Below are 21,952 nucleotides of genomic sequence, written 5' to 3'. Positions count from 1 at the left end.
TTTACAGCTTTGTATAACACTGATCAGTGCATGTATGTTTCAAGATAGAGTAGGCAGCCCGGGCATTTGCATATAATTTTCACAATGCCTAGTGACATGGGATTAATTCTCTGTTGACTTTGCTTTTCTTATTTTTTTTAATTCCAGTTTTGTTTTGTTGATTTCAGTCTTGTTCATTTGCTTTTTTAGTTAGTTTAGAAATCAGATTGCTCATGTCATTGATGATTACCTCTGAAAGCCATAGCTAGACTAACTGGCGAGGGATTAGATTATGAATGTTGTGATTCGATTTTAGTTTTACTTTTCTGCAATTAGAAATTAGATTGCTCATGTCATTGACGATTACCTCTGAAAGCCATAGCTAGACTAACTAGCGAGGGATCAGATTATGAATGTTGTGATTTGATTTTAGTTTTACTTTTCTGCAATTAGAAATCAGATTGCTCATGTCATTGACAATTACCTCTAAAAGCCATAGCTAGACTAACTAGCGAGGGATCAGATTATGAATGTTGTGATTTGATTTTAGTTTTACTTTTCTGCAATTAGATATCAGATTGCTCATGTCATTGATGATTACCTCCGAAATCCATAGCTAGACTAATTGGCTAGGGATCAGATTATGAATGTTGTGATTTGATTTTAGTTTTACTTTTCTGCAATTAGATATCAGATTGCTCATGTTATTGACGATTATCTCCGAAAGCCATAACTAGACTAATTGGCGAGAAATCGAATTATGAATGATGTAATTTGATTTTAGTTTTACTTTCTTTGCAATTTTTGATTTCTTTGAGTGCAGTAGCTTAGATCATTTTTCTGTATTTAGACAGCAGCTGAGATAATAGTTTCATGACCAATAGTTCATTATTTACTTGTTTTAGATAGCAACACATCTTTCATTCTTGTTCAAGTATTACTGTCATCACTAGTATATTCTAAGATATTTTGAAGTGTTAAGTGCTGGAAACCATTATAGAGGACATAATTGCCTAAAATATATATCCATACTTGCCTTCTAAAGACTTAGGAATAGGATTTCCATTCATATTAGGAGATAAACGAAGATAAAAACCCCCAAAACAAAATAAAAATTTAAAAACAACAAAAATATAAGAAAGAGGTTGTTGTTAGGATATTTCGACACATAGGATATAGTTAAGTTCAACTTGGTCTAGTATAGAGTTAGGTTAGAGTTAGGTAAAGTGTGTTTCTTTACCGTTGTACATTTTGTAACTTACAATTCGACGGTCACAATATGTAGTGATCCGACGGTTCACTCTCACCTCGGTATTACCGACACTTGATCCGTGGCTTGACACCCGATTGGTCCATGAGTTCTATTTAAAGCGCATGGAGGGTCATTGTTCGGGTAATCCGTGCATGAGAGAAGCTTATGTAAATTTCTATTCTTTGATTAATAAATTGCCTGTAGTACCCACGTTGGGACAGGCCGTGGACTGTTTCCCTCCTTGCACTCTGAGGGTTTTAACCACGTTAAAAATAATGGTGTATTGATTTGAGATCTGGTTGTGAGCGGTGTCCTTTTGGTATTCTTTCTGTGGAACTTACCCTGTAAATTCCTACATGGTATCAGAGCTATTTGAGGGCCGCATCCGTTGGTGATCCAAATCTGAAGCCGGTAGAACTGCATGCGGCTGTCGTTTCCTAGATCTGCTATTTCTGACTGCTTTCGGGCCGAGAGGACTGCTCTGTTGCGTTCGGAGCATCTGTTCCAGTGAGGAACCCCTTTCGTTTCATGCGAAAAGGTTTCCGGTAGCCCTAGCTGCGTCATTTTTCAGATCGGGAGGTATACAATGTTTTTTTTTGCAGTTTACTGTTATTTTCTCTCTGCTTATTTCGGTTTCGGTTTATTTAGCCTTTTTTTTTAACCGGATCTATACCTTTCATTTCTGCGTATGCTCTTTGCCCTGCGACTCTGTGCGATCTGGGCAAATCAGAAACAGAAAGGAAGGATTTTTCTCATGCGTATGCTCTTTTCCCTGCACCTTAGTGTGATCTCGAAAAATCAGAAACATTAAGAAAAATATTTAGTTTTTCGGCTAAAGCTAACTTTGAGATTTTTTTTATAAAATTTCTAGTTTTTTGGCTAAAGCTAACTTCGAGCCGCAAGGTTCGTTTTTCTTTGCATATTCGTGTTGGGTTTTGTGTTTTGTGTTTTGTAGGGAAAAAGAGGTTTCTCAAGGCAAGCACGCAAACCAAGGCCCCCCCCCTCCCCCTCTCTCTCTCTCTCTCTCTCTCTCTCAAATTTTTTGTATAGATCAATTGGTTCAAAGCTATTTTAAGAGAGTAGAGGTCTTGGGTTCATGTCTCCACTTTGTGGGGGCGGATTTTTTCATTCCCGCACATTCGCGCACTTTGCCGGCAACTTCAACAATTATTTTTCACAAAGCCATAACTTCTTCATCCGAAAGCCATTTTCAGAGCCGTTTTTTTTAAAAACGCCTATTTTTTCAAGATCTATCCATTGGAACACCTACTTTCAGCATCTTCAGCTTTAGTTTTTTTTTAAAATGGAAAGCCCATGCCAAGTCATTCTTGACAGCACTAACTACTTCCAATGGGTAGCCTACATCGAAGATTTACTTAGAAGTAAAGGTCTCTTCAGAATAGCCACAGACCAAGAGAAGAAACCAAAAGATGAAGACAAGGCGGCAAAATGGGAAAATAGACAAGATCAAGCACGTGGTTTGATAGGGATGTCTATTTCTCTTGATCTTAGATTCCACATTGCAGAACTTGAGACTCCTCATGAAGCATTAGAAAAACTTGCTAAAGTTTTTGGGATTAAAAATGAAATTAGAGCCCATCAACTTGAAAATGAGCTGCTTACTTTGGATCCTAATAATTTTTCTTGCATTGAAGATTTCTTGTCCAAATTCAAGAACCTTAGATATCTCTTGGAAGGTGTTAAAGTTAAGAAAGACGATGGTAACCTTATTTATTCCATCCTTACTAAGTTGGGACCAGCCTACTCTGTATTTGTTTCCACTTTCCATTCTACAAGAGAAGCTTTCATTTGTCAAGGACAAGACTACAAGGCCCCTTCCTTTGACTCCTTTTGTGATTCCTTAATAAGAGAACAAGAAAAACTCTTACACCTTGGTCTTCTTAATCTTGGAAACTCTTCCACGAAAGCGTTAGCCGCCCAGCAGCAACCAAATTCAAAGAATCCTAAGAAGTCATATCCTCAAAAGAATGGTCCTAAACCATCTCAGCCTCAAAATGAAAGATCATTTCAGCAAAATGATAAGACCAATAAAAACAAATGGAAGAAGACTGATAGACATTGTAACTTTTGTAATCGAGATGGCCACTTAGAATCTAAATGCTTTAAGAAGATGGAAGCCTTGGAAGCCGCAATGAAGAAACATAACATCCATGTGGAGCCTACTTCAACTTCAACTTCCGGAATGGCACTTTCTGCATGTCATTATCAATCATCTCAGTCTGGTTATGCATTAAATGTATCTTCTTCTTCTTCTTCTCATTCTCATGAGTGGCTCATTGATTCTGGAGCCTCTTGTCACATGGCCAAAAACCAAGCCATGTTTTCTTCTTTAAATGATTGTAACACCAAAAATATATATATTGGTGATGATAGATCTCTTAATGTTGTAGGGACTGGAACTGTTCATCTAGACAATGGTCAGTTTAATGATGTATTATGTGTTCCAACCTTATCCTGCAAACTTCTATCTGTCTATCAGATAACTCATTCAGGTGAAGGTAAAATTGTTGAATTTTCACCTCATGATGTTGTAATCAAGGATCTAAAAGATCCTAAACAGATTCTAGCTACTGGTCTTGCTGATGATTCCAAAAGGTTGTATAAGTTTCACAACTTTGGGTCATCCAATCTTCCCTCAGTATTTGTTGCTCATAATGATGAAGTGAGCAAACTTTGGCATGAGCGATTTGGTCACTTAAACTATCGCTCCCTTCAGCATCTATGTAAAGAAAATATGGTGACAGGTCTTCCTATGGTATCTTGCAGAGATGGTGTTTGTTCCGGATGTGTACTCGGAAAACATCATCGGGACAGTTTTGACAAACGTGCCTCTTGGCACGCCTCAGCCCCTTTACAGCTTGTGCACAGTGATTTATGTGGTCCTCTTCCTGTTGCTTCATTCTCTGGCTGCAAGTACTTCTTAACTTTCATTGATGATTTCTCCAGACGCACTTGGGTATACTTCTTAAAACTCAAGAGCGAAGTATTTACCACTTTTTTGGCCTTCAAACCATTTGTTGAAAAACAATTTGGACATCAAATTCTTAAGCTAAGAACTGATAATGGTGGAGAATATGTTAAAAACACATTCATCAACTTTTGCACCGAAAATGGAATTCAAATGCAACATACTGTTCCATACACTCCACAACAAAATGGTGTAGCTGAAAGGAAAAATCGCACCTTAAAGGAAATGGCTAATTGTATGCTGCAATCTAAAGGACTCAGTCTTAGTTTTTGGGCCGAAGCAATTAATTGTGCAAATTATATAATCAATCGCACTCCTACTAAAGTTCTAGAGAATATCACTCCAGAAGAAGCTTGGAGTTCCATTAAACCAGATGTAAGTCACTTTCGTGTGTTTGGAAGTGAAGCATGGGCCCATATTCCAGATGAAAAGCATAAAGCTTTAGAACCTAAGAGTGAGAAATGTACTTTTGTTGGATATTTTGAAGATGTAAAAGGTTATAGACTTATTCCATTTAAGTCCAAAAATGTTATCATTAGAAGAGATGTAAAATTTGATGAAAATAAATCGGCCTGCGAGCCTAGTCCGGCGGATGTGCCACCTCTTCCTCTCTCTTCTACTTTTGAAAACATTTCTTCTTCAGATGATGAAAGCGAGGATGATAATCCTCCCCCACCTTCTCAGGATCCTCAACTTCCAAGATGGGTCCGTGCTACTCGGGATGCAGCAGGTGATCTTGCCGGTGATCCTACAGATCAGGGACGTACACGTTCTCAGTTTGAAAGAGCCTCTTCTTTACTGGCTCAAGCTCCAGTAAATCATGATCCTGACACTTTTGCAGAAGCTTCAGGCCATCCACATTGGGAAGCAGCTATGAATGAAGAATATCATTCATTAATGACAAATGATACATGGGATCTTGTTCCTCTACCAAAGGGACGCAAACTTGTTAGATGTAAATGGGTTTACAGAACCAAGTATGGACCAGATGGGAAAGTTGATAAACATAAAGCTCGTCTCGTTGCTAAGGGCTTTTCACAGGTCGAAGGCATTGACTACACTGAAACCTTCTCCCCTGTTGCCAAAATGAACTCTATCCGCCTTGTTCTTTCCCTTGTTGCCTCTTTAAAATGGGAAGTCCATCAAATGGATGTTAAATCTGCCTTCTTGCATGGGGACTTGCAGGAAGAAATCTATATGGAACAACCCATTGGCTTCATACAAACAGACTCCAGCCTTGTTTGTCGACTTAAGAAATCCCTTTATGGCCTCAAGCAAGCTCCTCGGGCTTGGTATGCCAAAATGGATAGCTTTCTTTTAGAATCTGGCTTTTCTAGGTGTCATTCTGACAATACTGTCTACACCAAGAAAGTGGGCAACTCTCTTATCATCCTTGTTCTTTATGTTGATGATCTTATTCTTACTGGTAGTGATCCCAACCTTATAAACCATGTGAAGTCCAGCCTTAAAAAGAAATTTGAAATGACAGACTTAGGACACTTACACTATTTTCTCGGTCTTCAAGTCTTGCAATCCCAAGAGGGTATTTTCCTTTCCCAGTCCAAGTATGCTTGTGATATTCTTCGTCATTTTCACATGGAAGACTGTAAGCCAGCCCCTTCTCCCTTTCAGTCTGGAGTCAAACTTTCAGTCTCTTGTACTTCTCCTGAAGTTGATGCTATACCTTATACCGTCAACTTGTCGGAAAACTCTTGTATTTAACCCATACTCGTCCTGATCTTTCCTTTGCTGTTGGCCTTGTTGCTCGTTTTATGCAAAACCCCCGTGAAAGTCATTGGAAAGCAGCTAAAAGAATACTTCGTTATGTTCGAGGTACAATACAGTTTGGGATTCATTACAGTGCCAAAGCAGCTCCTCTGTTAGTTGGTTTCACTGATTCTGATTGGGCTGGTGACCCTGATGATCGGAAGTCTACTGTCGGCTATGTCTTCACTCTTGGTTCAGGACCTATTACATGGGCTTGTAAGAAACAGGCTGCCATTTCTCTTTCGTCAGCAGAAGCAGAGTATCGTGGTGTCGTGGAAGCTAGTAAGGAAGCCTTGTGGCTTCGTCAGATCCTATCAGAGTTTGGCTTTGAGCAGCAGCATCCAACCACACTTTGGTGTGATAATCAAAGTGCCATTCAGCTATGCAAAGATCTAGTCCAGCATCAGCGCAGCAAACACATTGAACTACACATGCACTTCATCAGAAAGCTCATTCATGACCATGTTCTTGAAGTGCAATATTGTCCAACAGATGATCAGGTTGCAGACATCTTCACAAAGGCTCTCACAGAGGCGAAGTTCACTAAACTTCGATATATGCTTGGAGTTCAGGAAGTTGTCACTAAGGGGGGATAGGCTCTAGTGCCTCCTTCCTTCTCCTATTGTGTCATATTTGTAAATCCTTCAATCCTATCCCAAGTTGTTCTTAAGGGGGGATGTTAGGATATTCCGACACATAGGATATAGTTAAGTTCAACTTGTTCTAGTATAGAGTTAGGTTAGAGTTAGGTAAAGTGTGTTTCTTTACCGTTGTACATTTTGTAACTTACAATTCGACGGTCACAATATGTAGTGATCCGACGGTTCACTCTCACCTCGGTATTACCGACACTTGATCCGTGGCTTGATACCCGATTGGTCCATGAGTTCTATTTAAAGCGCATGGAGGGTCATTGTTCGGGTAATCCGTGCATGAGAGAAGCTTATGTAAATTTCTATTCTTTGATTAATAAATTGCCTGTAGTACCCACGTTGGGACAGGCCGTGGACTGTTTCCCTCCTTGCACTCTGAGGGTTTTAACCACGTCAAAAATACTGGTGTATTGATTTGAGATCTGGTTGTGAGCGGTGTCTGAGGCAGTCTCCCAAGAAATGGTACATGAAGTTTGACTCCTTCACGGTGAGCCATAATTTTATTAGAAATGATTATGATCATTGTGTATACTTCAAGAGTTTCAATGGCATATTCATTATCTTAGTTTTGTATGTTAACGATATGCTTATTGCAAGCAAAAGCATGGAAAAGATCAACAGGTTAAAGGCTCAGCTCTCTATGACGTTTGATATGAAGGATCTTGGAGCAACAAAACATATCTTGGGCGTGGAGATACACAGAGACAAGAAAAATGGCAAGCTTTGGTTATCACAGTAGAAGTATGTGGAAAGATTACTTGAAAAGTTCGTTATGAACAGTGTGAAACATGTTAATGTTCCATTAGCTTCCCATTTTAAGCTTTCTTCGATTTTGAGTCCTAGTACTATTGAAGAAAAGCAGTATATGTCACATGTACCATATGCAAATGTTGTAGGAAACTTAATGTATGCGATGGTATCTACAAGACGTAACATTTCACATGCAGTTGGAGTTTTGAGCAGGTTCATGGCAAATCCAGGTGAATAACATTAACGAGTAGTTAAATGGTTGCTTCAGTAGTTAAGAGGTACAAGTGATCATTGCATAATCTTTAATGGTAATGAAGAATAAATATGTGAATATGTGGATGTTGATTATGTAGGTGATTTGGACAAAAGGAGGTCTACTACAAGTTATGTCTTTACTCTTGCAGGTGGAGCAATTAGTTGGATGTCAAAGCTTCAAGAAATAGTTGCGTTTTCCACTACTGAAGCAGAGTATATAGTTGCATCAGATGCCAATAAAGAAGCAATCTGGTTAAATGGTCTACTTGATGAGATTGGAAAGACACGGGAGAGCGTGGATGTATTTTGTGATAGTCATAGTCCTATTCACTTGGCAACAAATCCAACTTATCACAACAACAACAAGCACATTGATGTAAGGTATCATTTTATGAGACATGTGATCGATGGCGGAAAAGTAGCTTTCAAGAAGGTCCGTACACAAGAGAATTGTGCAAACATATTCACGAAGCTAGTTACAGTAGAGAAGTTGCAATGGTGTTTGGCTTCTCTTGGCTTGCAGAAGAGATGATGAATGGGCATGGGCAAGGGATTAGGAAAATTGTTGTCAAGGTGGAGTTTGTTTAAATGTGACAACAAGACATGTAATTAAGAGTAAAATCTTATTATTTACTACCAGTTAGTTTTGTAATGGGATTGCTAACTAATAACAGTTATGTGACGGAGGAGAGGCTCTTATAAAAATGGTTAATGCCCGAGATCATGTAACCGTGGAGAATCATTCTTGATTTAATTAAGATCTAATCCCTTGCCTCGTGGATGTTTCCTTGACAAACTGTCAAGGTTTTACCATGCAAAATCTTGTGTTTACTTGTGTGTTTTTCTTTTTGGTTTCCATTCAATATTAGTTTCATTTCTTTCTTGCTTCAATTAACTGCTCGAACCAACAAGATAAATGCTTTTTCAAGTCTAAAAAGGGAAGTCCAATGGGGTGAGAGGAAGCATTATAGGGTGGTATCAAAGCACCCAAGTTCAACACCTCGACTGAATGAGGCTAATAGGATAAAATTTAAATCTCCTCTACAATGTGGCATCAACACACTATATCGTGTTTAAAGATCATTTTTTGTTGTATGTAAATGAATACTGGTTGTTTTTTGTTATATGCAAATGCATACTAATTGTTTTTTTTTGTATGCAAATGCATACTGGTTGTAGCATTTTGATTAATTATTGTGTATTGCATGCATGTATTGATATCAAGAATGTGAAATGATAAGAATGGTAGATTTTTTATTTATTATTTTGTTTTCTAACTAGCACACTAACTTGAAAATTGGTGTTCCAAATAACCTCACATCAACATGCTTATCACCGATGAACCAAGGTGATGGGTACATACGTTATGTATATTTTGGTTTGCCTAATACTTATGTGTGTGTAACAACACATAATAAGATGCAAAATAATCTCAAGAAGGCAAAATGTTGGAAATAATACTGAGAGGGGGGGTGAATCAGTATTATCAGATCAATAAAACCTTTTCAATTTCATACTCAGAAACATATACGCGACTTCAGTTAAGTGAATCCGCGTGTACACGCGACTGTGTCTAAAGCAACTAGCGTATATGCAGATATCTTATGATTCAGTTAATCTTATCTTCAGTAAATGCATCAGAACATTATTAAGCAATTTAACAGTAAACAGGTGCAGTATAACAGAACAGAACATCACACAAGAGCCACACACATGAACACCATGATATAAGGTGGAAACCCAATGTGGGTGAAAACCACCTGCTGCAATTCGTCTCTTTCTTCTTTAATGAGAAACTTCTTTTACAATATACTGGTGCAGTCCTTTACCAGTATGCAGGCTACAACCTGCAGAGGGCTACAACCCTCTCTTTCGTTTTCCAACTACTTCTGGAAGGGAGCTACAACTCCCTCAGCTCTTGTACTAGCTGATCCATTTACTAGTACGTAGGTGCTGACCCTACAACCTTCAGGGACCACGTTTCATCAATTTTTCAGACTGGATCCAAGAGTACAAAGCAAACATTACCGCAATACAATCATCAACTTATACTTGCATCATAATTCATTAAACAACCCAATACCGAATCACTGAAACCCTGTCATCAAGAACACAGAACCCAAACCAGAATCTAGAACTCTGCAACAACCACCAGAATCAGCAACAACCTGAAATATCAACCCTTATCATGCATACGCTACTTCACTGTACCAAAACCGCGTGTATACGCGCTTTCTCCAAAGGCAACCCGCGTGCAGATCTAGAAATGATTACTTCTGCCTTTGTTGTCAGATCCGACCCTTGCCAAGCGTCCCGAACAGATAACCAGCAATACCAGATCCTCTCACTGCGTCAGACACCCACACACATATCTTTGCCTAGTGATCTTCTCCTTATATAGCCTTAGGCCTTGTTCAATACCAGGAGCCAAAACCATAGAAACACAATACCATCAACTTCAAAACTAGGGATCGACACACCCGTCGAGACACAATGGTCCGAAACCATAGGCACAACTTCCAAGGACTAACCGCCATGGACCAAAGGTACTTTTCCACATACACGCGCTTTTTCTGAAGCCAACCTGCGTGTACACGCGACTTGGGCTTAACAAACCTGCGTGTATGAACTTCCTTGGTAAGCTGTACTAGGATCTGTCTTCTGATTAAGTTGCCATTACCTGTACCAACTTCTGAGCATCTGTACCAACCTCTGAGTGAGTTGCCATCAAGGACAACACTTGAATCATAATGCCAACAATCTCCCCCTTTGGACTTGATGGCAACCACTACACCAAGTCACTCTCCCCCTTTGACATCAAGGGCAAAGGGCGGACCAAGATATTCTCTTCTTTGGTATACCTTCTGCTGTCCATACTCCCCCTGAGTACTTGCTGAAATCTCCAACTGTGCTCCCCCTTTGTGTATGCCAAAGTGTACCAATCTATCCATCCTGCTCTTGCTGAATTGTGCTGTTCATGCTCCCCTTGACTGTAGGCAAGATCTGCAAAAGATGTTCTTCAAGAAGAACAAGGACTTATACATCATAGAAGACCTTCCTATCACCAAAAGACTCAACATACATTCATCATTCATCCCAGGCATAGTGGGGAAACCAACATAGGCTGTTACATGACCTTGACACCATAAAAAGAGATATCACAAGAGATACATGACATAGAGACGAAATATCTAGACCAAGACTTATGAAAGCCACCAACAGCATCATGATCTGTACCAAAAGACATCAGCCTGCAATCCCATTCCTAAACAGTAAGATGTATCATTTAGCTTTATAGACTTTATCAACAACTTCTAACCATAATGCCAACAATGCATTATTTGAAGAATATTCTCCCCCTGAGTGTGAGCCAACCATGTCTGAACCATTTCCTGAGTCTGTTCTGCTCCCCCTGAGCCTGAGCCAACCATGACTGAACCTGGGTCTGTTCTGCTGCCCTTTCTCCATATACGCGACTTTGCAGCCTGTAACTCGCGTATATACGCGACTTGTCTTCATTATCTCAGCGTATGCAGGATGGAATACTGAATCTCATCACTTTCAGATTCCCCTGTGTCTGTTATGTCAGCTGACTGAGTTGTCCCACACCTTTCTGTCTCTGTCTTCTTCAATTCCTGCAACTGTGATGATGTATGGTCCCCTTGTCTTGAATTTTGAAATCTGCTCCTGCATTCCCTTGCTTTATGCCCATAGTTGTTGCATGTATAACACCTTATATTTTTCATGTTCCTTCTATCACAATCAATTGCTTTGTGTCCATATGCATTGCAGGCAAAGCAATACCCTCTGAAATACTTGGGATGCGATGATCTTTCTTGAACCATTCTACTTCTGCATCTGGCTGCAACATGTCCAAGATTATGACATACATAACATTCAACATTATTCAGCGGAGGAAATAATCGTCTATCACGTCCATAGTTAGGAGTAAAGGATCTTCCTTGAGGAATTTCTTTCCTTGGTTGTTCCTTGAGCATTTCAGATTTCTCATTATAGTTTCTTGCCTCACCTTGTGAACTAGATTCACCTTCACCATATTCATGAAAACCAAGACCAGTCTTGATAGCAGGAGATCTTTGACTATTAAGAATATCATCCAAGACTTTAGAACTATCTTGAAATCGTAAGAGCTTATCCTTTTCTTCTAGTTTACCTTTCAAGATATTTACCTCAACCTGATGTTGTTCTTCCTTTTTCAGATACTGCTTCCTTAGGTCTTCTTCAACTTTTCTCCCTTCTTCCACTTGTCGCTTTAGTTTGATCACTTCATGTTCTTGATCTTCAAGATCTTCTTTTAGAGAGAGGATCTTTGATTCAAGTCTCTGAATAGTTGTGCTCTGATCTTTTGCTATATCCTGCAATCTTTCCCTTACCTTGGTTTATGTTTCCAATAGTTCTTTTAATTTGGCAGCTTCTTCAGTTTCTGCATTCTTCTCTTCATGTGCCATGAGACTTTTAATATCCTCGCTATTATTGGATGAAGCATTCTTCTTCTTGTGCGCCATGAGACTTCTAATATCTTCACTATCATTTAATGAACTTTTAATATGGGAATAATAGCTTCTACCATCTTCTTCATATATCCTTTCTTTGTTATGAGGACATCTAGCAGCATAGTGACCAACTCTACCACATAGAAAACATTTGAAAGGCAGCTTATCTTTGAACCGTCCAGTTCCCCGTTCAAGATTCTTGACAAAATTTACCTCATCTTCTTCCTCTGACACTTCGAATGCGGCCTCTGGTGGTACCTCTTGTCGCATTTCAAAAGCAGTTAAGATCCCGTGAAGCTGTGACATGGTAATTTTCCGCACATTCTCCTTTTCTTCTATGGCAGATACTTTAGAATCAAATTTAGTAGACAGAGATCTCAAAACCTTTTGAACTAAGACAACTTCCTCAAATTCTTCACCCAGATCCCTCATACAATTCACAATCTCATCCATACGCAGGAAATAATTAGCTACGCTTTCATTACTTCGCATCTTAAGAGTTTCATACCGGATTCTGAGAGTTTGAAGCTTCGCTATTTTTACCTGATCATCTCCTTCGTAGCTTGTAACGATTTTGTCCCATATTTCCTTAGCTGATTTGAGATGCATGATCTTCATAAATTCTGATTGAGTCAAAGTACTCAATAGGACATTAACTACTTTGGCATTGAGCTCATATTGCTTTTTCTCTGCTGGATCTGTAGGAGTTGCTGATGGGAATTTGTATCCTCCTTCTACGAGTCCCCAAACTTCTGCTCCAAGAGACTGTAGATATGCAGTGGTTCTTATCTTCCAGTGAGTAAAATTGTTCCCGTCAAAGACTGGTGGCCTGATGTGTGCCTCTCTTTCTGGATTAGCCATTTTGATGGATCTTTTCCTTCAAGCGATCAAGCTTCCTCTGAAGGACCTGCTCTGATACCAATTGTTGGAAATAATACTGAGAGGGGGGGTGAATCAGTATTATCAGATCAATAAAACCTTTTCAATTTCATACTCAGAAACATATACGCGACTTCAGTTAAGTGAATCCGCGTGTACACGCGACTGTGTCTAAAGCAACTAGCGTATATGCAGATATCTTATGATTCAGTTAATCTTATCTTCAGTAAATGCATCAGAACATTATTAAGCAATTTAACAGTAAACAGGTGCAGTATAACAGAACAGAACATCACACAAGAGCCACACACATGAACACCATGATATAAGGTGGAAACCCAATGTGGGTGAAAACCACCTGCTGCAATTCGTCTCTTTCTTCTTTAATGAGAAACTTCTTTTACAATATACTGGTGCAGTCCTTTACCAGTATGCAGGCTACAACCTGCAGAGGGCTACAACCCTCTCTTTCGTTTTCCAACTACTTCTGGAAGGGAGCTACAACTCCCTCAGCTCTTGTACTAGCTGATCCATTTACTAGTACGTAGGTGCTGACCCTACAACCTTCAGGGACCACGTTTCATCAATTTTCAGACTGGATCCAAGAGTACAAAGCAAACATTACCGCAATACAATCATCAACTTATACTTGCATCATAATTCATTAAACAACCCAATACCGAATCACTGAAACCCTGTCATCAAGAACACAGAACCCAAACCAGAATCTAGAACTCTGCAACAACCACCAGAATCAGCAACAACCTGAAATATCAACCCTTATCATGCATACGCTACTTCACTGTACCAAAACCGCGTGTATACGCGCTTTCTCCAAAGGCAACCCGCTTGCAGATCTAGAAATGATTACTTCTGCCTTTGCTGTCAGATCCGACCCTTGCCAAGCGTCCCGAACAGATAACCAGCAATACCAGATCCTCTCACTGCGTCAGACACCCACACACATATCTTTGCCTAGTGATCTTCTCCTTATATAGCCTTAGGCCTTGTTCAATACCAGGAGCCAAAACCATAGAAACACAATACCATCAACTTCAAAACTAGGGATCGACACGCCCGTCGAGACACAATGGTCCGAAACCATAGGCACAACTTCCAAGGACTAACCGCCATGGACCAAAGGTACTTTTCCACATACACGCGCTTTTTCTGAAGCCAACCTGCGTGTACACGCGACTTGGGCTTAACAAACCTGCGTGTATGAACTTCCTTGGTAAGCTGTACTAGGATCTGTCTTCTGATTAAGTTGCCATTACCTGTACCAACTTCTGAGCATCTGTACCAACCTCTGAGTGAGTTGCCATCAAGGACAACACTTGAATCATAATGCCAACACAAAATGTATGAGAAATAGAATGGTGCAATAGAACATTGATACATCTCAACATGGTCATGAAGAGGAGTTAGTGGGAAATACAAGAGAGGAAGGTTCCCCTAACTGGATGGATACTCATCGAAGTTTAAGGGTTGAGTTAAGAAGTTGCAAGGTTGACAATGAAAATATTGTTAGAGCCCAGGAGAAGCAAACATAAGTAAATGCAATTATACTACAGAACATTTTAGATTTGTAAAGAGAAAATCAACATGAGCTAGGTGTTAGTTATCTAGGAAAGTATAAGTATAGGAAGATTCCATCAGGGCTTGGAAGAAATGAATTCATGACTGGCAGTGCAGAGCAGTCAAGTGAAGATACAATAAGAGATGGAACTCCATTAAATACTCCAAAGAGGAGGACAGGTAGTTAGGAACAACTATCCAGTAATGCAACTAAAAGAGGTTACCACCAAAAAAGGAAGGAGAAATATTTAATGCTAGAAGAATTCAATAAGGTAATGCCTCCTACTTTTGATGTGCAGATGAAGAAGGCCAAGGAATCAGAAGCATGGTTATTAGAGATGAAAAAATAATTCAAGGTACATGATTACTCTGAGAATATGAAGGCAAGAGTAGCCATTTTCAACTTGAAGGGTAAAGTTGATATTTGGTGGAAATACCTAAGGAATGTCAAGAACATCAAAGAGAAAGAGATGTCCTAGAGAAGGTTTGAGAGGTATTTTTTAGATAAGTGCCTATAACAACAAGGTTAAAGAATTATATGAGCAAAAATTAGGGCAGTTAATAGCTGATGAATATACAAAAAAAAATCGAGTTGCTGAGGTATGTGCCTTACATCAAGGATGAGAAGGTAAATATCTAGAGGTATCTCATTGGATTTCCATAGGCATTCAAAGACATAATATAATTTGATGAGCCAAAAACCTTAGAGGACACCATCAGAAAAATGAGGTACTACTATGGACAATCCAAGCATAAGGCTAAGCTTTGAGTTGATTGGAAAGCAAGAGGTCAACCCAAGTTTAGAGGAAAAGGACAAAGCACTATAGAAGATATCCCATGAAAAGTTGTGGTTAGTTTAGCTAGCAACGAGAACTAAGAGGCGAGTTGAAGACATGGTGAGATTATGTCCAGTGATAATAAAGGACATGCCTACATTAGTGGATCTGAATATGTTCCTATTGGGTTCTTATGGTGTGTTAGCTGACATGGATTGGCTAGCAGGCCACAAAACCAAAATTGATTGTTGTGATAAATCGATAGAATGTCTCAATGACAAAGGAAAGAGAGTAACACAGTAGGGAGAAAAAAACTCATTATTGTTCAACAAATATCATTGTTGCAGATGAAGTGTTGCATCTAGAAGGAATTCGAGAAATATGATGTCCAAGTACCAAACGAATTTGAGATTAATAAGGATATGTTGGAAGAATACCCAATTTTGAAAGAATTAGTGGATGTATTTCCTTAGGAGATTTTAGGATTTCCATCAAGGAGAGAAGTTGATTTCTCAATTAAATTATTGCGAGGATCAACACCAGTGTCCAAAAATCTTTATTGCATGAACACGCTAGTGCTAGTGGAACTAAAACTGCAATTAAGGAAAATGTTGGATAAGGGATGCATCAAACCCAACACATCACCTTAGGGAGCTCCAATATTGTTTTTGAAGAGAAAGGACGGCACAATGAGAATGGGCATTGCCTATAAACAACTAAATAAAGCCACAGTCAAGAACAAGTATAATTTTCCTAGGATTGACAACTTGTTCGATCAACTAAGAGAAGTTGTATTTTTTAAAAATAGACTTGAGGTATGAGTACTGTCCAGTATGAATTAAAGATGAAAACGTCCACAAGACCATCTTCAGAACTAGGTATGGGCATTACAAATTTGTGGTCGTACCATTTGGACTCACGAATACTCCAACAACATTTATGTGTTTAATGAATAATTTCCTCAATCCATATTTGGACAAGTTTGTATTAGTTTATGACATTTTGATTTATTTTAGAACCAAGGAGGAGCACGAAGAGCATTTGATAGCAGTTTCGCAATTTATAAAAGAGCACAAGATTTATGACAAGATTAACAAATTTGATTTCTTTCAATCACAAGTTGAGTATTTGGGACATATTGTTTCCAAGGATTAGCAATAGATCCTAACAAGATCAAAGCCATCATGGAGTGACCTACTACTCAGAATGTGGAAAAGTCATATCCTTTATGGCATTAGATGGATATTACTAAAGGTTTATTTATAGTTTCTTAAATATTGGACATCCAATCACAGTGTTGCAGAGTAAAGGAGTTAAATTCCAATGGACACTAGAGTGTGCAACTAATTTTGAGCAATTAAAACATCTACTCGCGGATGCATTAATATTAAGAATAGTAGACCCAAAAAAAATTGTCATTTGCACATATGTATGCAAGGGAGGGATTGGTGGAGTCCTATTACCAGAAGTGCAGGTGGTATATTACGAATAAAGAATGTTGAATGAACATGGGTGAAATTATGTCACTCATGATTTGGATTTAACAATGATAGTAAATGCATTAAAAAGGCAGAGGCACTATTTGTTGGGAACGAAATTTATTTTAATGTTAGACATGGATGGTTGAGGTATTTATTTGACCAACCTAATCTAAATGCAATACAAACAAGGTGGCTAGCCTTGATCAAAGAATTTGATTTTGAAATAAAATATATCAAAGGCAAGGAAAACAAGGTAGCATGTGCTCTTAACAGGAGGCTATAAGTGGCTCATGTGGCAACCATCAATACTTGTGAAGTTGATATTAAGGAAATGATCAAAGAGAGCAATGTAGCAGAATGAGAATTACTAGGAAGAGAAGGAATGCTTGTAGTAGGAGCCAAAAGGAACATTGAATAATAATTACTCTTTCACATATGATGGTTTGTTGAAGTTCAAAGCTAGATGGTATATACCATGCATGAGTGACTTGAAGAAGCTCATCCCTAATGAGTTTTATAAAAGACCTTATTCATGTCATCTTGGTTCTCAAAATATGATAACATCTATGAAAAATGTGTACTATTGGCTGAGCATGAAAATGGTTATTTCCGGGTATATTTCCATATGCTTGGAGTGTGAGAAAGTGAAACTGCAGTGTATAAATCTAATGGGATTGTTGAAACCTATCCCTATTCCTTTGTGGAATTGTGAAGTCATTTCTATGGACTTCATTACAGGACTATCGAGGACATCCAAAGAACATGATGCCAAAATGGTGGTGGTGGACATGCTAAGTAAGACAATGCATTTTAAAGTTGTCAAGTCTACCCACAAGGCAATTAATATTTCCTAGGATTTTCATGAAATAAATATTTAGATTTCATTGTGTACCCAAGAATATCATCTCGGATTGGGATGCCAATTTCACCTCAAAGTTTTGGAAAGAATTGTTTGCTAGTTTTGGAACAAATTTGGCATTTAGTGCAACGTATTATCCTTTAACGGATGGATAGACCGTAAGGTTAAACAGGGTGTGGGAAGACATGTTAAGAATGTATGTTATGCTTCAACACAAGAGATGGGAAGAGTTTCTACCATTGGTATAACTTGCTTACAATAATGGCTAGCAAGAATCATTGAAGATGAGCCCCTTTGAGTCTTTGTATTGAGAAAAATGCAATACACCTATCATCTAGAATGATCAAGTGGATAGGGTGCTTCTTGAAGCTAAAATTTTGAAGGAAATGGAATGTGAAGTTATTGTTATGAGACATAAATTGAAAATAGCTCAAGACAAGAAAAAAATCTATGTAGATAAGCATAAAATGCACAAGAAATTTCAAGTGGGGTAACATGTTTAGCTCTGCATTAGATGAAGGAAGAATTCACTAAGAATTGGGTCTTGTGCTAATTTACCACCAAGGTTTTGTGGACCATTTCAGATCTTAGAAAGAGTCAGGCGAGTGGAATAAAAATTAGCCTTTCCACCCATAGTTAAAGCACATGATATTTCCCATGTTTGTTTACTTAAAAGGCATGTTCATGATGTTAATCATGTTATTGATTGGTTTGTGATACAAGTGAAATCCAGGGGAAATTCCTGCCAAAGCTAATGTGCATTCTAGATCAGAGGTAGATCATGCTCCAAAATTGAGTAATCAAGCAAGTCAAGATGCAATGGAAGAACTTTGTACCAAATGAAGCCACTTGGGAAATGGGTGATCAGATAAGAGTATCCTACCCAATTTTGTTTACTGTGTAAATGCATATAATCGCTGCTGCTGCTGTGCGCGCGCGCGCGCCTGAGCCTGCCATCGTACCCTGCCATCGAACCCGCCTGCTACTGCTCGATCGATCAGCCTCATGGATCCTCCGGATCCGCCTGGTGGGGATCCGGAACTGCAACAAGCTTTCTCCAATCTGATTAAATCTCTACCACAGCAAAGGCCAAGGCCAACTGCAACCAAGTTTGTGAAGAAACTAGATGTTTTACAGGAAGTACATTTGCCTCCAACTATCCCTCGCATGGCAGCCATCTCCTTAGCAGAGAAAGGCTTAATCGAGCAATTTACAGGACTATGTCCCTCGCCCAAAATAGTGCAAAGGTGGGTTGAACGAAACTGGGCAGACAAGACCCAAGGGAAAATATCCATCAGATTCTGTGGCAGAGGATATTTTACCTTTCACTTTGAAACTAAGGAAGACAAGGACTTAATCTTCAGGAACGGGTCTTACTTCATGGATTCCAGGGGTCTCTATCTCAACAAATGGACCCCGGATTTCGATCTAGAGCTAGACATACCAAGCGCAGTTCCAGTCTGGGTCAGGCTGCCCCATCTCCCTCTTCACTGCTGGGGCGATGATTCGGTCAAAGCAATAGGAAACGCGGTCGGAAAATACATAGATCGCAGCGAACCCAAGGACAACATGCAGGCCTGTGCGCGGATTTGTGTTGAAGTTGATCTGGGGCGTGGACTACCGGAAGCAATCAAACTGAAAGTAGACGAGTGGTGCCATATTCAGCAGCTGGACTACGAACAGATACCCTTCAAATGCAAGGTATGTCACGAATATGGACATTTTGCAAATAGATGCACTAAAATCATAAATGTAGGATCAGAAGAGCAAGAAGGGCAATGGGAATCTGTTAAAAGAAAAAAATCATCTCCACCACTGAAACCTTCGGAATCTGAAGCCCCTGGGCCTTCCCTCCAGCAACCCATCCAACCTCATTCATCCCTCCAGCACCCTTCTTCGTCCTCTCAGCAACCCCCTCCTCATCACCCCTCCTCACCCCCCCGACCTTCAGATCCTTCCATTCCTCCTTCTTCTAATCCCTTTGCGGCCCTCTCTGAGGAAGAAACTGAGCAGGATCCTTCCCCATCTGATCCTCATCTTCATCCCTCTCCCCCTCATATCTCTCAGCCCTCCCCTGACACCCCCTCCGCTAGGATCACCAGAAGCTCATCAAAGGATCATGGAGCGCCCAGCGATATACCCAAAAAACACGGACCTGGCAGAAAATCGGCTAAACAGCAGAGAGAAGAAAGTGCACAGAAGGATATTGCCATGGGATCTCAGACTCCTATAGAATCCTTCATTCTTGGACATTCGGATAAAGAAAACAATAACAAAGGCAAAGAGAGGCGAGAACCTCTCCATGCTACAGGTAAATCATGATGAAAATGCTATCCTGGAACAGTAGGGGATTAGGGCACCCCTCCAAGATAACAGCCCTTAAGGAATTAATCCAAAGTGAAAAACCTGAAATCATTCTTATTCAAGAGACAAAGCAAGATCAATCCGAAATCAACAAAATCATCAATCAGCAAAAGCATTACAGCGGTTGTGCCAGTGAAGTAAGAGGAGCCTCGGGTGGCATCCTAACAATGTGGGACAACAGAAAATGGAGCTGCAACTTTGCCAAAATACATCAGAACTAGATCAGTGTTAAGCTAGAAAGCAAGGAAAATGGAACGACTGTAAAAATATACAATATCTATTCACCGAATCAATACAGGGAAAAAGAAGTGTGCTGGAACACTTTGGAAACAAATATAGAAGAAGACCAAGACAACAATCTTATTCTTGCAGGGGATTTAAATCTGGTTTTGCATGCCAATGAGAAAAGAGGGGGAAACTTCAGCCCAGATCCATTCAGAAACTGACTTGAGCATATTATGCAGGAGCAAGATTTGGTTGATATAAAGCCCAAGAACCGCAGGTACACCTGGAGCAATAGGCGTCTAGGAGCAGGCAATATCATGGAGAGGCTTGACCGGTTCCTCATTAATATCGCATATCTGTCCTCCTTCGTTACCGGCCAGTCAAACATCCTCAACATCTCCGCCTCGGATCATTATCCAATAACGCTCACCTTGCACAGTCATTGCCAGCTTGGACCTCTTCCTTTCAGATATTGTTCCCTCTGGAATCGAATCCCTGCAGCTAGAGACGCGGTGTGGCAGGCCTGGACCCAGCATGTGGAAGGCTCCCCGACATATATCTGGGAAACAAAATTGAAGCAAACTAAACAGGCTCTTAAAACCTGGGCAAAGACTAATTACCAGGAGCCCGAGTTGATTAAAAAGGACATCAAGAAAAATCTTGAGGAAGTGCAGCAAAATATTGAAGTTGTTGGACTCTCCCAGCAAGCCAAAGAAAATGAGATAAGACTGTATTCCCAGCTGAGACAAACAATAAGGGACGAAGAGACCAAATGGAGGTTAAAGTCAAGACAGTTATGGCTGCACGAGGGAGATAAAAATACATCTTATTTCCATAAGCAGGCTACAGTTAGAAAGACCAGGAACACTGTGAGTAGAATTAGCGATAGTGAAGGGAACAACTACGACACCCAGGACTCCATGAAAGAAGCAGCCACCATTCACTTTAAAAATCTCCTGACAGAGGACAAAAGTGAGGAGGACTACTCAAGCTTACTTCAATACATGACTAAAGAAGTCACCCAAGAAACGAACAGCAGGCTCACGCAAGAAGTAGAAGAAGAAGAAGTTCAAAAAGCAATCTGGAGTCTTCACCCAGACAAAGCTCCAGGACCTCATGGGTTTCCAATTAGTTTTTACAGGGAGTACTGGCAGTTGATCAAAAAAGATGTCCTAAAGATGATATGTTGGGTTCTTCGGAAAGGCAAACTGGGGGGATACACCAACTCAACCCATCTAGCCTTAATTCCAAAAGAAAACAGGCCTTCTCAAGATTTCGACCCATATCCTTATGCAATTCAGCATACAAAATAATTACAAAAATTCTGTCAACAAAGCTCAAGCCTCATCTCTCCTCTTTGATCTCAGAAAACCAAGGAGGCTTTCTGCCCAATAGACACATCTCTGATTCCATCCTTCTCGTGCAAGAGGCCATACATTGAAGCATAAGCCGAAAGGAGAAAGGATTTGTCCTAAAGCTAGATCTTGCCAATGCCTTTGATAGGGTTAGACACTCCTTTCTGTTTGCAGTGCTTCATAAATTGGGATTTAAATCCTCCTTCATTAATATGATCAAAGCCTGCATTTCGAATCCTTGGATCTCCCCTCTGATCAATGGTAGACCTTGTGCTG

The 21,952-nt window shown here is 39.7% G+C and overlaps 1 protein-coding gene across 1 annotated transcript; it reads left to right on the top strand.

The window, feature by feature from the left end:
• Positions 1 to 20,554: 20,554 nt before the first annotated feature.
• On the top strand, positions 20,555 to 21,634 carry LOC149208211 (uncharacterized). The gene has a single exon (XM_089398269.1). The coding sequence runs from the start codon at positions 20,555 to 20,557 to the stop codon at positions 21,632 to 21,634; it is 1,080 nt and encodes a 359-aa protein (XP_089254395.1).
• Positions 21,635 to 21,952: the final 318 nt, after the last annotated feature.

Source organism: Pinus tabuliformis, chromosome 1_2, assembly GCF_031772625.1.
Source record: "Pinus tabuliformis cultivar Carrire ecotype Pingquan chromosome 1_2, CPIR1, whole genome shotgun sequence".
Classification (NCBI taxonomy): domain Eukaryota; kingdom Viridiplantae; phylum Streptophyta; class Pinopsida; order Pinales; family Pinaceae; genus Pinus; species Pinus tabuliformis.
The sequence above is the reverse complement of the archived record's forward strand: the minus strand, read 5'-3'. Positions and strand labels throughout refer to the sequence as shown.